The sequence below is a fragment of the Naegleria gruberi genome (assembly GCF_000004985.1).
Source record: "Naegleria gruberi genomic scaffold NAEGRscaffold_70, whole genome shotgun sequence".
In the NCBI taxonomy this organism is placed as follows: Eukaryota; Heterolobosea; class Eutetramitea; order Acrasida; family Naegleriidae; genus Naegleria; species Naegleria gruberi.
In genome coordinates, this window is record NW_003163257.1 from 65,434 (window position 1) to 80,983 (window position 15,550).

Genomic DNA, 15,550 nt, shown 5'->3' on the forward strand with positions numbered 1-15,550 from the left:
GTTGCACCACACGCTTAACCTTAAAGAATTCATCGAAAAACAGTTCATTGTATAGGGTACGAAATGAATAACTATCACTCTCTTGTTAAATTAGCTGATAGCCGTCATTTACTTGATGGTTGGAAGGTCTTTTATTGTTAAAGGAACTACCACTTGTTTTGGAGAAGACAGTACCAGCTCTACCTCTTGTGGTGCTTTTGGAAAATGTGTAGGGAATGATACTTGCTCATGTGACCCCAACGTAGCAATAGGTTAGTAGTGCTTGTCAAACTTTTGCTTATGGTAATCACTTTTATTAAGGAACCAAATGCGAAACACAATTGTGTGGAGGTAAATTACCAACAGATCCGAAAGTTTGTGGAGGAAGGGGTGTATGTTATAATGGAGATTGTGCGTGCACTTTGGATGAAAGATTTGGTTCAACCCAACACGTTGGACTCACTTGTGAAATACCAGTTTGTTTCCCACTCCTTGTAGATCCGTACAGACGTGAATACGAATGTGGAGGACATGGCACATGTGTAGAAACCAATATCTGTGATTGCCATGTTGGATATGGTGGTTATGATTGTACCAAGACTGGTTTCAAATGTAGTGGAATCAATGCAACAAATTCCAAGGTGTGTTCTGGGCGTGGACAATGCATCGATCAAGATTATTGTCTTTGTCAATCGGATGATTATGGTGGAGTTGACTGTTCGACACCCAAGTGCAATGGTTTTCTAGCAACAGAAGAGGGAGTGTGCAATGGACGAGGTCAATGTCTGCAACCAAATAATTGTACTTGTACTTCTGGATTTAGTGGAACAAATTGTGAACTTGATGCCAGTAATCAACAAGTTGAGAGAATAGTGACTTGTTATGGAGTGCTTTCAAATGATTCTGTGAATGTATGCTCTGGTAAAGGATCTTGTTTTGGAAATGATTATTGCAGCTGTCAGATAGGTTATACAGGTGCTCGGTGTAATGAAACATTTTGCTTTGGAGTTTTACAAACAAGTGACAAGACATGCTCTGGAAATGGTGTTTGTTCATCATTGAATACTTGTTCATGCAATAATAATTCACCCTTTTTGAGATATGTGGGTGAGGAGTGTGGAATTCTTCAATGTCGAGGAGTTGACTTGGAATTTTACAACTCCACCGATGTGAGAGTATGTTCAGGGAGAGGAGCATGCATAGATCATTTAGGATGTGTTTGTAATGAGGGTTATTATGGAGAATCTTGCCAAATCTCTTCATGTTTTTCAGTTTTATCAAATAGTTCACAAGTTTGTAATGGTCATGGAATTTGTCAAGATTTGGACAATTGTGAATGTTATTCAAATTCTACAAATGGATACTGGTATGGAGATGATTGTTCGGTGTGTGCTAATTCCTATGAAGGAAATCTCTGTAATCTAAAGAAATCTTGCAACTCTTCCACTACTTGTATGAGCTTGGGTGAGTGTTCAAACAATGATTTATGTCGTTGTGAAAGCTCTTTTGATGGAGAGAATTGTGAAGAATGTGCTCTTGGTTATTATGGCCCTTTGTGTGAAATATTTTGCTCTGCAGAATTGAATTGTTCTTCGAATGGAGTGTGCTCAAGAGATGGATTTTGTGATTGCTATCAATCGAGAGAATTGGGTTATTTCCAATCAGAAAACTGTTCCAAATGCTCGCCAGGATACTTTGGTAATGACTGCTCAACGTTTGTTGGATCAAATTTCACTTTTAACAATTATGGAAATGAGCTAATTTTGAGAATAATTCCTCCTCTCAATATTGACAAGATTCAAACTGAAAATGAATGCAAAACTTTCTTCCCCCCTAGATCTAGATTAAAACTGGGTGGAGAATTCACTTGTCATTGGATAGACGTTTACAACGGATATCTTTCAGTGCTGATTCCTCAAAACGCAACAATTATACCAGGAGATTTCTTAGAGTTTAATGTTTATTCATTTGAACAATATGCAAAACCAGCTCAGTATCGAAATATCACGTCATTTGCAAGTGATGTGAACAAGATTATCACGCAACATGCTGACATTGAAACTGCAACAAGTTTCCAGAAAGGAACAACCTTAACCATCAGGGGAAAGAGTTTGATAAGTATTGAAAGAGAAAGAGAATTGTATTATGAGTGGAGTATTGTAAATTCTAACCCTACTATGAATTCACTAAATAGTCATGTCAGCTCTCAGTCAGGATGGGGTAAATCAGTCATTTCCATTCCAAGTTCTTTCACATCAAGTGTGAACCTTATCAATCTCAAACTAAGAATTGCAAATTATTATCAACAATTTGGATCTGAAAAGCAAGTTATCTTACAAGATTTGTCAACTGCCAGCTCATCAGTCAATCAAGTACAAATCAAAATTACAACAGCAAGAAATAGATTATACATACTCAATGATATACTTCCTTACAAAATCAATTGCAAATTGACCGTAAACGGTGTGCAAGTCACCAACATTATATCGAGCGGATACTCAATTGAATGGAGTCTAAGTCCTGATCTTGGAATAGGTTTAGCAAATCTCACCCTTATTACATTGAAACCATATACAAGTGACAATAGCACTGTTTTGTTTACATCTGAAGATACTCTGTATTATGATTTCTACAATGTACCTTATACAGTCTTTAATGTGTCAGCTGTTGTTAAGAAAAATGGAACTGTCGTCTCTAGTGACAGTTTACAAATTCATTTCAATTTATTTGAGCAAAAGCAGTATGGTATTACACTGTCTCGAACACCTACTGATATGACCATTGATGCTCAATATCCAGCTGTCATATCATTATCCATTCCACCAGAAGTAACAATTTTATCAGTTGAGTGGGCATGTTTTGCCTATCACATGTATAAGGGAAAGTGTCACGATCAATATCAAGCAATTATTGCTCAAAGTGGAAACAAGACAAGAATTGAACTTCCAAAGAGTGCCATTTTCCTTCATTATAACACTGTAAAATTCTCTGTAAAAATTACAACCACTTCAGGAGTTGAGTATCGAGATACAAGTTTTTCACCAAGTGCCTCCTATCAAATTCCATATGCAGTCACAGAGACTGCCTTCTTCAGTTCTGGCTATAGAGGACCATTTAGATTGTATTCTCTTCATGGAACTAAATTCTCTTTCGAATATCGTTTATTTGATAGCACAGAACCATCCATAGCATCAGCAGGTGATGCTCCAGCCACAACTGGAACAGTTACAGCATATAACGTTTACAGTAACAATCAAATTACATTAAGTGCCGCCAATGGAATAACTACCTACACAGACACTTACTACAGTGGTCCAAATTTGGCTAAATTAGTTAAAGTTGACATGACAAAATTTTCATCTCCAATTTATTTCCAAGTGAAATTTACTTACAAAACTTTGGAGATGAATGTTAGACAATATTTAATTATTGGAACAGTTCCAAGAGAAAGGGTGGATATTAATGTGAAAGTTGTTCCATTCGTTCAAAATCCAGAGTTCAGCAATTACATTTTTCAAGTTTCGAATGATGTAGCAAATTCATTCTATGAAGTAACTGTTTCTCTTTCTCTGAGATATAAGAATGACACTAGCATGTCCTACTCATTTGGTTCTCTGTCCATGTTTAGTTTAAATAGAGAGGTAAAAATTGCCTTTCCACCTCTCTTGGATTCGTTTACAATCTATAAGAAAGTAACCTATTATACGGATTCCTGGGTTGGGTACGAACATGAAGAATCACTTTATATCTACGAAGAAGAAGTTGCCTCATTCCCTGCCTCTCCACACAGTTCTGATCCATTCATTAAGGCGATGCAATCAAAAATTAAGATTGCATTCGAAAAGGGATCGAATTATCTTTCTTCAGCTTCATCCATTATGAATTCATACTATTAAATCAACAATTATTGTCCCTGGAAATAGTCAACTCGTTCTGAATACTTACAAACTGGTTAACAAAAAAAACCGCCAAAAATAAATTTAAAAAAATAACGCAAACCATAACTGCATGGATGACCTTTTGTGGTGAATGGAATTTTGAGCGAAAAGAATAACCTTCATAGCTTGTTATTGCCTTGAGCGATAATTTAATATTCAAGCTGATGAGTAAGACACGGCGTCGGGTTACTCCTTCGCGCTCAATCATACATGTGGAAATAACATCTTCCGGGCGTTTTAACCCTGATTGAATATATAGAAAACAGAATAACAATTTTATGCTTTTGAATTTCTCATTAATTCTTTACATCAATTTGAAAGAAAAATGGACAGATTTCTCACTAGTTCTGGTCACGAAAAGCATTTTTCTGGTGAGTTTTTTATTTTGAATTTTTGTGATGCTATTCCATTATATTAAAATCATCGGATCTAACAAATAGCTGAGGATACAATATTTACTGATGATATCTGTGAGGAAATTTCATCATTTCTTGAATCTTTTTTCCTTCTAAATAATTGTTTATTAATTTCAAAACAATGGTTTCGAATAATTAAAGAAAATGTGAAACATTCACTCAGTTTTGAGAAACAGATGAATTATCAAGCAAGTGAACAATTATTACAAAGTCAATTTTTAGGAAACATTATTGAATTGAGTTTTTCTAATCAGACTTTGACTCAAAGTGGTGTTTTGTCAAATGTTATCAAATCTCTAATTTTAATGAAAGAATTAATTACGTTGGATATTTCTTACCAAAAAATAGGTGATGCAGGATCGAATACAATTGGTCAATTGATCAAATTGACAAAACTTTATGTTTGTGGAAATGAAATCAGTAGTGAAGGAGCCAAGTCAATTGGTCAATTAAAAAATCTTACCTATCTCAGTGTCAGAATTAATCATCTTGGATCTGAAGGAGCCAAATCAATTGGTCAACTTGAAAAATTAAGAACACTTTACATTGCGCACAATCAAATTGGAGATGAAGGAATCAAATCAATTAGTCAATTGAAGGAATTAACAACATTATATACAGACTACAATCAAATTGGAAGTGGAGGAGCCAAATCAATTGGTGAAATGAAACAATTAACAGAACTTGGCATTTCTGAAAATAATATTGAAGACGAAGGGGCAAAATCAATTGGTCAACTAATATATCTTAGAAAACTCTCAGCATCTCGATGCAGAATTGGTGATGAAGGGGCTGAATCAATTAGTAAATTGATTAATTTAACAAAACTCAGTATTAACACAAATCCAATCAAAGATGAAGGAGCCCTCCACATTATTAAATTACCCCAACTGAAAAAGCTTGACATCACTCGGTGTAGTATTAAAAGTGAAGGGAAAAAAGTGCTCACCGAAATGAAACTAGTATTCAAAACTCTCTATCACTAAAAAAGAATATTTTACGGTTTTATGTTACTCTTTAGGATGGAAGGAAATATTGAGATACCTTCCAATAAATTTTCTTGATTACTTAATTTTTTGTTAAGAAAAAATACCCGCCAAATATTCCTTCCAGTTTTGCACAGAATTCCAACTTTTATTGGAAAATTAAAAAAGATTAAAATAAATTTGAAAAATGTTTATTTTTTATTAAAAAAATTTAAACGTTTATTAATCGAATGAACCCGACGGGTTCGTCCATTTGGAACGTCTTATTGAATTTTTAAGATTTTGTTGTATTGTTTTTGTACTCTTCCTCCAAAAAGTGAGAGGCCTCCTTGTATCTTGGGCCATTGTTCTTTGATAATACCTTGAATAGGTTCTGTCAGAATACCAAAGATATTCAGTTGGAATGAGTTTGGTGTTAATGTTTCTGTCCTCTCTGTGCTTAGTACTGGTTCGAGATTGGTATTTTTTTTGATTTCTTCAATCATCCAGTTTCTAGCTGAATTCATTTCTGGGCATTCTATGAAGAGGTGTTCTGTGTCAAGGTTTTTGTTACATGTTGGGCATTGTGGGTTGTCTACTATGAGGCTTCTTAAGTGTCCATTTATCATGAGCCTCCAGATTGAGTATTTGTGAGTTGGGGTGGTATGTTCTTTGAGGTACTTGAGATTTGTTCTGTTGATGAGTTCGGATGTTCCTTGATCGTAGAGCTTTTCACTAAGTACTCCTTTGATTCTACTTTTCCAAACTTTTTTCGAATTGGTGATAATTAATTGCCCTTGAGTTAGTAGATGTTGGGGTGTAATTCGATGTCCTATTCTTGAGGCTTGTTTGGCTTTCTTATCAGCGTAGTTATTTCCATCTGTTATTCCTGTATGAGCTTTTGTCCATTCGATGGATGCTTGAAGTTTTTTAGTGCTGATGAGGTTGGTAATTTCATCTTTGATTTGCTTAAATTGACCTTTGTAATTTGTGTTGTTAATTATTTTGACTGCTATTTCACTGTCAGTGAGTACCTTTGCATTGCTGTTTGGTGGTATGATGTGTAGTGCTGTTGTAATTGCTGATAATTCAGCCATGTTGTTTGAGTGGTATGAGTGGAGCTTGTATTTGTATCCTTTTGTAAATTCGTTGTTCTGAATGATTACACTGAATCCTACTTTGTTTTCTGATTTGGATCCATCAGTCCATATTGTGAATTCTGAGTAGGAGTATTGTTCATCTTTTTCCTTTTCCAGAAGTTGATGATTGGTGTTACATTTTGTTGTGGTAAGTTTGTGTTGTTTTAGGATGTAGTGGAATTTCTCAAATATGTTGTGTAGTTTTGTTTTGTTCGTGTTACAGTTATTAATTCCGTACTGTACTGCTTCTCTGACAAGTGGGTTACTTGAGTGGAATTTGTTGATTAAGTTATTGCAAAGGATTGAGTTGGCTATGTATTCGAGGTTTGGAATTTCTAGTCCTTTTCTTTCGAATTGTGCATACATTATGGATGGTTTTACCTTTGCATCGATCTTCAGTGATCTTTTTAGGTTACCCCTTATTGTTGAGTCAATTGTTTGTAGGCGAGGATTGGAAATTGAATTTCCTCCTGCTAGATGGATAAAACTACTAATTGTCTTGCCCATTATGATTCTTTTGAGATTTTCTGGTTCTATCAAATGGATTGGAAGTATTTTTAGTATTTGTGTTACTCTAGCTTCTCTTTTGTCAATTTCTTTTGTGAAGAGATGGTCTTCTGTGATGTAGTTTCCTAATGTTCTTTGATTGGTTTGTCTTGGTATTAACGTATCGTCAAGCTTAACTGTGAAGTCTTTAAGGGCTATTCTTTCCGGTGTGACAGAAGTTATTGATTTAGAAGCATTGATTTTCATTTTGAGATTCCCTATCCATTTGTTCAGTTGTTTGAGTTTGGTATTGTGTTTCTTGTTGGGTTGTGTTACTAATGAGCAGTCATCAGCAAAATTAAGAGTTCCTATTTCTTCAATTTTGAATGATGGTGTGACAGGTATTTTCCAATTCTCGATTTGGTAATCTATTATAATTTGGGTGATTGTGTTATACATTAGTGGTGCTAGTGGACATCCTTGTGGAACACCTCTTGTTTTGGTGAGAGGGTTAATTAATATGTCATTCCATTCTATATATGCTTTGTGATTGCTGTATGCATTGATTATGAATGTAGTGAGATTTGGTGGGAATTTACAATGTTTCATAGCTAATCTAAGGACACAATGTTCTACACCGTCATATGCATTTTCTATGTCCAAGTTGGTGATTACAAATGCATTTGTTTTCTTGTATTTGACTCTTAATGCTTGGATTACTAGAATATGGTTGTTAACTTCTCTGTTGGATGTGAATGCTTGTTGTCTAATATTGATGTTATCTTTTGCCCATTTACCTATTTTCCTTGCTATGATGTTAAATAATAGTCTATATAGTGTACTATTTTTTATTAAAAAAATGATCAATCAACAAGACAACATTTCTGCATCACCTTCTCTCACTAGCAATAACAATCATCAGAGACCAATCAGCACACCCGATGATCGTCCAACAACTGTTAACATTCCATCACAAATTAGTCAAAATTCTAACCGACCAGTGGTTGCCCCAATTTCTTCCCAACAGCACAAGGATACAAAGTATATTATGGTGGCTGATATTGCCTCTGCAAAGATTTTTGCAAATATTATGCACTGTATTTGTTCCGATAAGAAGAAGGAAGATGCTTGGGTGATTTGCGAAATTATGGAGGAAGGAATTAAATTCTACATTCAAGACAAATCAATTCAAGGAGTTGCTAGTATGAAGAGGGATATTTTCCAAAATTATATTTATAATGGTGCAGCACATGCAAAATATTCATTCGAAATTAATGTACAAATCTTGATTCAATGTTTGATTTTATACGGAGCTAATTCATCACAAGGAACAATTGTGAAACTTTGTTATCCTGGTGTTGAAAATACATTATCATTACTTTTGGGAGAAGAACGTGTAGTAACAGATTGTAATATTAAGATTAGGCATGGAGCAGAACCTTTAGATTTTGAATTCAAAGGTTCTGAAGAAACATGTAAAATTGTTTTAAAGAGTGAAGTTATGACTGATGCTCTTTCAGAAATTGATTGGCTTGCAAAGACTATGGAAATAGGTGTTGAAATGGATGTCCAAGAGCAAGGTGAGGACCAAGTTGCCATAACTTTACCAAAAGGAAAATTATTTTTCAAAACAGTTGATAATGTGATTGGATCTATGGATATTATTATTCCAAGTACAAATGAGGGTGTATGTTCCTTTGAGGTAAATCACACCCAAATGAGCGTATTTAAATTATCTCATATTCAACAAGCTTTAAAGGCTTTACCACATTCTGATAGAGTTTGTATTAGAATGAATGAACAAGGTTTACTACAATGGCAATTCATGGTTCGTGCAACTGAACCAATAACCTATGTAGATTACACAATGCTACCAATTGATGCAGAATTAGAAGATACAGATTCCACCTTCTAAAATTGGAAATTAATGAATTATATCATTTAGATCATGTACGAATTAGTATGAAAATATCTTTTTTCAGCAACCATCTTTTTATTTTCATTGATAATGTCTAAATGAAAGGTGAAAGTAGAATTGAAATTGAATTGTGCAAACAATAGCAGTAGAAGCATTAATAGAATAGTATCATCAAACACACTACAGCAAACAATAAATAGTATGATAAATAAATAAACATCTAAAAAGTATTGGTTAATATTTCCACACAATGGTTGGTAATTCTTTTGTTGATAAAATGAATTGGAGAATAGGAAAGAAATTATTGGATGAAAAGAGTAGTAGTTGGGAATTTTGGTAGTGGTGGTATTAAAATTACTTCCAAACTTGTTGGAATTTTGGATGAAATATCGATTATTGGAGGATGAAAATAGGGAAGTGAACGGAAAGGTGGAGGAATTATGGTGTTGATTTGCAGAGTCGTGTATTCTCTCCTCTAATTGTTGTTGTTGATGATAATGATGACAATTATTGTCATCCATAAAATTATTAGAGAGTGTAAACTTTCGCCTTTGCGTGATTCAACAGATAATGCAAGACTTCTTTTGCTTGTAGAATTTGTCAATAAAATCAAGTTGGTTCTTGTTGATGGCTCCTCTTCTCTTCTTTCGGAGGAATTGAACTGCTTCTAATCCTGTCATGTTGCATCGTTTAATAAGTGCCAAAGCTACAAGAATAGGAGCTCTACCAAGACCAGCAACACAGTGAACAGCAATACAAGGAAGATCATCGGAATCTCCTTCTTTTGGTGGGAATACTTTATCAACAAGATCCAACCAATCTTGGATAACGTGCTTTGGTGGAGAAGAACCATCATCAAAAGCCCAATCAAAGAATTTAATACCTGCTCGTTCAACTACTTCCTTATCATAGGTTGCTTGGCAAACTCTGACACAGTGAGTCACATTATTTTGTTTAAATTCCTTAACGTAAAGATGAATATTAGTATCGGATGGAGCATCAGAAATTAAAAACTTGATACCACCATGTTCGATGAGAGATGGAGCGTTTGTGAGAGTTACTGCCATTTGTATTGTTGTTGTTGTGTTCCAATTACTTGTTGAGAGTAGTCGTTGTTGTTTTTTTTAAAATGTACGGGAAAATTCAAATGTTTGCTATTTGTTGTTCCAAGTTGTTTTCTATTGTTATTGTTGTTGTTAGAAAACACTGACTGTATATTGGATGATGATGAGGTAAATAGGGTTGGAGTGTGGGAAGAGAGGGGATTGATGGAAGGTTGTTTTTTCAAAATTGAATAAATACTTGTCGTTTTGGATGAAATATTAATAGTTTTCTCACTGTTGTTAGCGTCGAGTTTCTATTCGTTGTGTTGTTGTCTATTATTAACACCAGATGATGGTTTCGGAAGGAGGTTTGTATTAATTGGATTTTTAGAAGTTGGGAAAACTATCTTGGTTTGGGTGTCAATTAATCCAAAAGTTTGTGTATTGATGGTGGTAGTAAGGATTTGGTGTTAATTTTTTCTTCTTCGTTCGCTTTTGAGAATCTTTACTCAGGCGCCAAAAAATTCTGTCAAATTAATAAAAATCTAAAAAATCCAAAGTTTGAGTTTGAGGGTTGACAGTTTTAAGAGTTGAAAAAAAGAACATTACAATAAGGATTGAGGTTGTATTTTTAAACAATTACTTTAATTAATGTCTGTTAGAAATGATCGAATTTCAGCTGCTCATTCCAATTCCTTTGAATATTTGCTAATTAGTTTGAAACTCCAAGATATTTTGCTTCCATTTTCAATTCAATTTTTGTAACACCACTTGTTGATATCCATTCACCTCCTTCCAACCCAACACTCTATTATACAATCACATCAGTCCCAAAAACCATTGAATCATTTCAAAACGTGAAAACTCTCATCACGATTCAACATAAAAAGGTAACAAAAACTTTGTAAAATTAAAAATAGACCGGAATTTGAAGAACGGTTGATGAAACCTTCTAAAACAAAAAGCCACAACAACAACATCATCGAGTGCTTGTGTTCTTCATCATCAGAGATTGCAATTTAATCAGTTGAGATTTATTCCGGATTTAAAAATGGTGGAAAAGCAAAGTTTTGATTTACCTGTTTTTTGTGCCATCACTGGTAAATTGTTATCGAATAGTGCCAATCAATTGGAGAACAAATCATCAAACCAATACGGAACTTTTGTTTTGAAAAATCAGATCAAGAATTGTTATTACTTTTACGATCCGTCCATATCAATTGAATCAGTGAATGATCTTTTTAATAGATTTGAGAAAAAGACGTTAAATAATTTGCCAAACGATGTAGATGATATGCAAGATACAAAGGGAAGAGTTTTTATTAAAGCTTCCCATTTGAAACATGCTGTTCAAGTTTTAGATGAAGTGTTCAATCAATGTAGTGAATTGTACAATAATATTAGCCATAGAAAGGATGCTATGCATACTTGTTTGAACAATTTATTGGATCAAAAGTTGGGAGATTTGTCAGACAGTTCAAAGAAGGAGTTGGAAGAAATTGGTGAAGAATTTAGAGAATTCCAAAAGAAATTCAGTTCAGCCGACGATATTATTCAATTGATGAGATCAACCAAAGACAATGCTCTCTTAAAAGTTACCAATGAAGATGAACAAAAGATAAAGGAAAAGTATGAAGTTGTAATTGAATGTTTGAAAATTGAAAAGTACATCTTGAAGGCAGTCAAATCATCTGAAGAAAAAGTACAAACAATTCAAAAGTCAGAAGAATCAGAAAAATTACTCCACCTCTATGAGAGTATTGTAGAAGTTTGGGAAAAGATTGAAACTTGGACACCACTTAAGGAACAAATCGTAGAAACCATTGGTAAGACATCATCAGTGAGTGGAGAGTTGCCATTATCAAATTTTGAAATTACTCTTGACACTTTGATTGAAAAGGCCCACATCAAGTACAACCTTCTCCAAAATTCAATGAATGAGTTGATGGGATACTGTATTGATTGTAATATTCCACTTTCATCACTCATGAAAGAACTCAATACTCTCAATCTTACCATTGAGACATGCTTACACTCTGTAAATACCTACAAGGAAGGAGTTAATTTGCTAAGAAGACTCAGATTCCTTTCTACATTACCTAACCTCTATCAAATCTCAATGCATGAAGTTGTTAGAAGAAAGCAACAATTCAAAGCACAAAAGCTTGAAAATGACACTATGAATACTGTTGAACAAATTATTTGGATTAACTGCCAACTCGAAAATGAGAAGAGAGAAGAATTTGAAGAACAAGTTCGTAGATTGGCTCCTGATCCAAAATACATCAAGGAACTTAACAAGTTGGTACCTGGATTGATTGGTGAGAGAGTGAGTAGTAAGGTTCTCGTCTCGAGAGTTCAACAATTCATGACTAGTATGCTCAGATCCGTTGACTCAGGGTTGCCAGACATTACTAAATTGGAGGATATTGAATTCTTTGTTTCTTCTCCAAATACTGAAAAGAATAATGCTCTTGGTGATACTGTCATTATTGATAATGATTTTACACAAAGTATGCTTGCATCAACCATGACTAGAAGTACCCTCATCACTCATGTAGTTAATAAGCTCCCAGAGGTAAATAGACACATTGATGAACAACTCGAGCACATCAAACAATTGGAAACTCCTCCAAAGGAAGAAGTTGTAGTTGAAGAAACTCCAATTCAAAAGAAGCACCAAGAAATTTCTGAATTCTACTCTGGTCTTATGGCAGCTGCTGCCAACATTCCAACCTGTATCAAGACTAAGGGTAGAGAAGTAGAATTGGAAGCTGAAATTCTCAAACTCAGAAATGAGCTTGACTCTCATAGAAATTTATTCGAAAGTCTCAAATATCAACTCAAAGAGGAACAAAGAAGTTATCAAGAACAATTGAACAGCAAGACTATTGCCTACAACAAGATTGAAAAGGATTATGAGTTGTTAAAGAGTAAATATCAAGAAATGGATAAGCAAATGAGCACCCTCAGTATCAAATTAATTGACCAAGACCAGAAAATGAGAGAAATTAGAGAAAAGGCAAACTCTGCCGAAACTTTGTCTCTTGAATTGGATCAAGCCAGAAAGGAACTTCAATCCATGAAAGACTTACGTATCAAACAAGGCAATGATGAGGTAAGACACCTTGCTACTCTGAATGATCAGTTACAACAAGCTGTCAAGCAATTGCAAACCAAGCTCACCAGTACTGAGGAACAAGCAGCCCAATCTAAAAAGATGTTTAACAAGAAGATTGAAGAGCTACAGGCCAGTATTGACAATTCGAGTGAGACCTCAGTCATTCAACTCAAGGTTATTGCAACTTTGAAGGACAGTTTGGAATCTGAAAAGAAGAAACTTAAGAAGGCTGAACAAGACAAGGCAACCCTAAAGACTGAATTGGAGAAGCTCAAGGAACAAATAATGAAAGAACAAAGCTCCAAGACAAGCAGCAGTGGATCTTCTTCGAACAAGCAAGAAATATCTATTGGAGATTCGGCCCAATTCTCACCAGTCAAGATTGGTGGAAAGATCTATTGGCAAGCAGCCACTAGAACCAACAAGTACTTCCTCTCTCCAGAAACCATTGAAGCACTTCAATCATACTATCAAGACAATTTCCAAAACCAACATACCCTTGTTGTGAATGTTATCGAGCTTAATGCAGTGAACTCTATGAATGAGCAAGAAAATCCATACCAATTCAATTTCCCTCACTCACTAGTTACTGGGTATATTTTGTAGAGTGTATAAAACTAACAACTACGTATTAATAGTAAACTGAAATATCTACTCTTGTGGATTTGTTTAGCTAAACACAACCCCTTGTTGGGCTGCTACAGTAATGAGAGACAAATAAGATGCTCAACCCGAAAGCTGAATTATGGAATAATTGATTCAAGTCTAGTTTTTCCACATCAAGGAGCAAAATTTGTCCTTCACTTGGCCTTGGAAACTTCCACAGTTTTAAATGGCCAGCACCACAAGATGCACATCATCGTTAAAAACTAGGATTCAATTGTTGAATATTGATATTGTATCGCTTAATTACGGTGCGTTGAACAGTCCTTCTATAAACCAATTACCCTTAAAGGAAGGAATTGGTCCCTTAAGGAATTGTCATTGAGAGAACATTTGGATATGCGTATTTATTGAGAGGTTTTAGTGAAATCAAACACATTATTAAGGTTCGTTATTGTTTTATTTATCCACCAAGTCGCACCACTCGCTATTTGGAGATTTTTCATAAGAAGCCATGTGCCCCTTACTTTTTTGAATCCCAAGCAGCAGCTGATTATTCCTCACTCGTTTAACGGGTTGTTTTCTTTATTTGCATGCATTTTGGAGAACCTTTCCCGCCTTAGCCCAGAGATGTTGTTCATGCTTAAGAAGCGAATAAGAGCCAAACAAAAACCTCAACAAGAAGAACGACAACAACAACATAATTTCAGCATCACCACAACCACATATTGCATCACAAGTAGAATTGCTTTTTGCCTTATAAAAAAGAGCAACGACGACTACGACCCTATAACAACGATACGTCGTCTTCTTTTCTGAGCATAAAACAAGAGGAACAACGACGTAACACACACATACTAAGCATATTCAACACAAGCAGCATCATCATCAACATTCTCTCATCAATTCTCTAAAATTGTTGTTGAGGAGCACTACGAATATACGAATAATATAACATTTGGTTACAAACTGCAAAAAGCACGTGATAACCATCTTCAACAACAGACAATATCTTTGCATTACTTGTATTTCGTAACATACTTGCTACATCAATATAAGGCAAGAAACACAGGAATCCTATTTTTAAAATATACTTACTGAGACACTATCATTTAAACACACGATACAAGTGGCAATTTCATACTCTCTGCAAATTTACTTTCCATATTGAAGAACACTTCCCAATAATACTGTAAAGGCAAGTTTTCGAAGGACCATCGCCGACTGAATCTCTTATTGAATACAAGCATAATTAGACTGACAACTGACACTGGCAACAAACACCATTGCATTTGCTCAATTATCCAGCCTGTCCTACCATAAAGAATAAGAGTTAAACGACAAATCACCGAACACAGCAAGAAATTGTGATATGCAGGTCCTCTTTAGACATTGTTGAGTAATTGAAAAAAAGGTGAGTACACTAACCATTTGTTTTATTCATGTCACGACAATGCAACATTTGGCATTCATCTCCACCATGTTGGGAATTTTCATTTGTAATTTTACTTTCTGTTTCATGAACACAAATCTCTGGAATTTGAAAAAAAGAATCGGAACACTAAGTTTCTCTAGTAACAATATTTACATTTAAAAGAAGAATTAATAGTTGAATAGCTAGTAGTAGTACATCACAACATTAATAGCAGCAGTAGTAGTAGTAGAAACAATTTATAAGGACTATGAAAGGGGGAAAAGCTAATGCCTCTTTCTCTTCATCGAACATCAACTCTACATGTTGTATTCTTAATTGCAACAAACCTTCCTCTATAAGAAATTTTAGTTGTTTGCAAGGGTAAGTAATTTCTAGTGTGGTAGTGTTCACATGTTACATCATGTTCTTTATTCACTGTTTTGCTAAACCTTCTTGATGGTATGTGTTTTGAATGCAAACTATTTGCTGCCATGCCCACATATTCACTGTCTTTCATGTAATGGTTGA

The 15,550-nt window shown here is 34.7% G+C and overlaps 6 protein-coding genes across 6 annotated transcripts; 4 read left to right on the forward strand and 2 right to left on the reverse strand.

Annotated features, from left to right (window-relative positions):
* Positions 1–115: 115 nt before the first annotated feature.
* Positions 116–3,875, forward strand: NAEGRDRAFT_74448 (uncharacterized protein; the record flags this gene model as incomplete). Its single annotated transcript, XM_002670469.1, has 2 exons — positions 116–251; positions 301–3,875. The coding sequence occupies 2 exons, from the start codon at positions 116–118 to the stop codon at positions 3,873–3,875; spliced, it is 3,711 nt and encodes a 1,236-aa protein (XP_002670515.1).
* A 634-nt stretch (positions 3,876–4,509) lies between these two features.
* NAEGRDRAFT_74449 (uncharacterized protein) lies at positions 4,510–5,319 on the forward strand (the record flags this gene model as incomplete). Its single annotated transcript, XM_002670470.1, has 1 exon — positions 4,510–5,319. The coding sequence occupies one exon, from the start codon at positions 4,510–4,512 to the stop codon at positions 5,317–5,319; it is 810 nt and encodes a 269-aa protein (XP_002670516.1).
* A 263-nt stretch (positions 5,320–5,582) lies between these two features.
* NAEGRDRAFT_53468 (uncharacterized protein) lies at positions 5,583–6,944 on the reverse strand (the record flags this gene model as incomplete). The annotated part of the gene is made up of 1 exon (XM_002670524.1): positions 5,583–6,944. One exon carries the CDS (start codon positions 6,942–6,944, stop codon positions 5,583–5,585), a length of 1,362 nt encoding a protein of 453 aa, XP_002670570.1.
* Positions 6,945–7,782: 838 nt separating this feature from the next.
* On the forward strand, positions 7,783–8,838 carry AM38 (uncharacterized protein; the record flags this gene model as incomplete). Its single annotated transcript, XM_002670471.1, has 1 exon — positions 7,783–8,838. The coding sequence occupies one exon, from the start codon at positions 7,783–7,785 to the stop codon at positions 8,836–8,838; it is 1,056 nt and encodes a 351-aa protein (XP_002670517.1).
* Positions 8,839–9,401: 563 nt separating this feature from the next.
* On the reverse strand, positions 9,402–9,908 carry NAEGRDRAFT_74451 (uncharacterized protein; the record flags this gene model as incomplete). Its single annotated transcript, XM_002670525.1, has 1 exon — positions 9,402–9,908. One exon carries the CDS (start codon positions 9,906–9,908, stop codon positions 9,402–9,404), a length of 507 nt encoding a protein of 168 aa, XP_002670571.1.
* A 934-nt stretch (positions 9,909–10,842) lies between these two features.
* NAEGRDRAFT_81815 (uncharacterized protein) lies at positions 10,843–13,676 on the forward strand. Its single transcript, XM_002670472.1, has one exon. It carries the CDS (start codon positions 10,936–10,938, stop codon positions 13,609–13,611), a length of 2,676 nt encoding a protein of 891 aa, XP_002670518.1. The 5' UTR covers positions 10,843–10,935; the 3' UTR covers positions 13,612–13,676.
* The last annotated feature ends 1,874 nt before the right edge of the window (positions 13,677–15,550 follow it).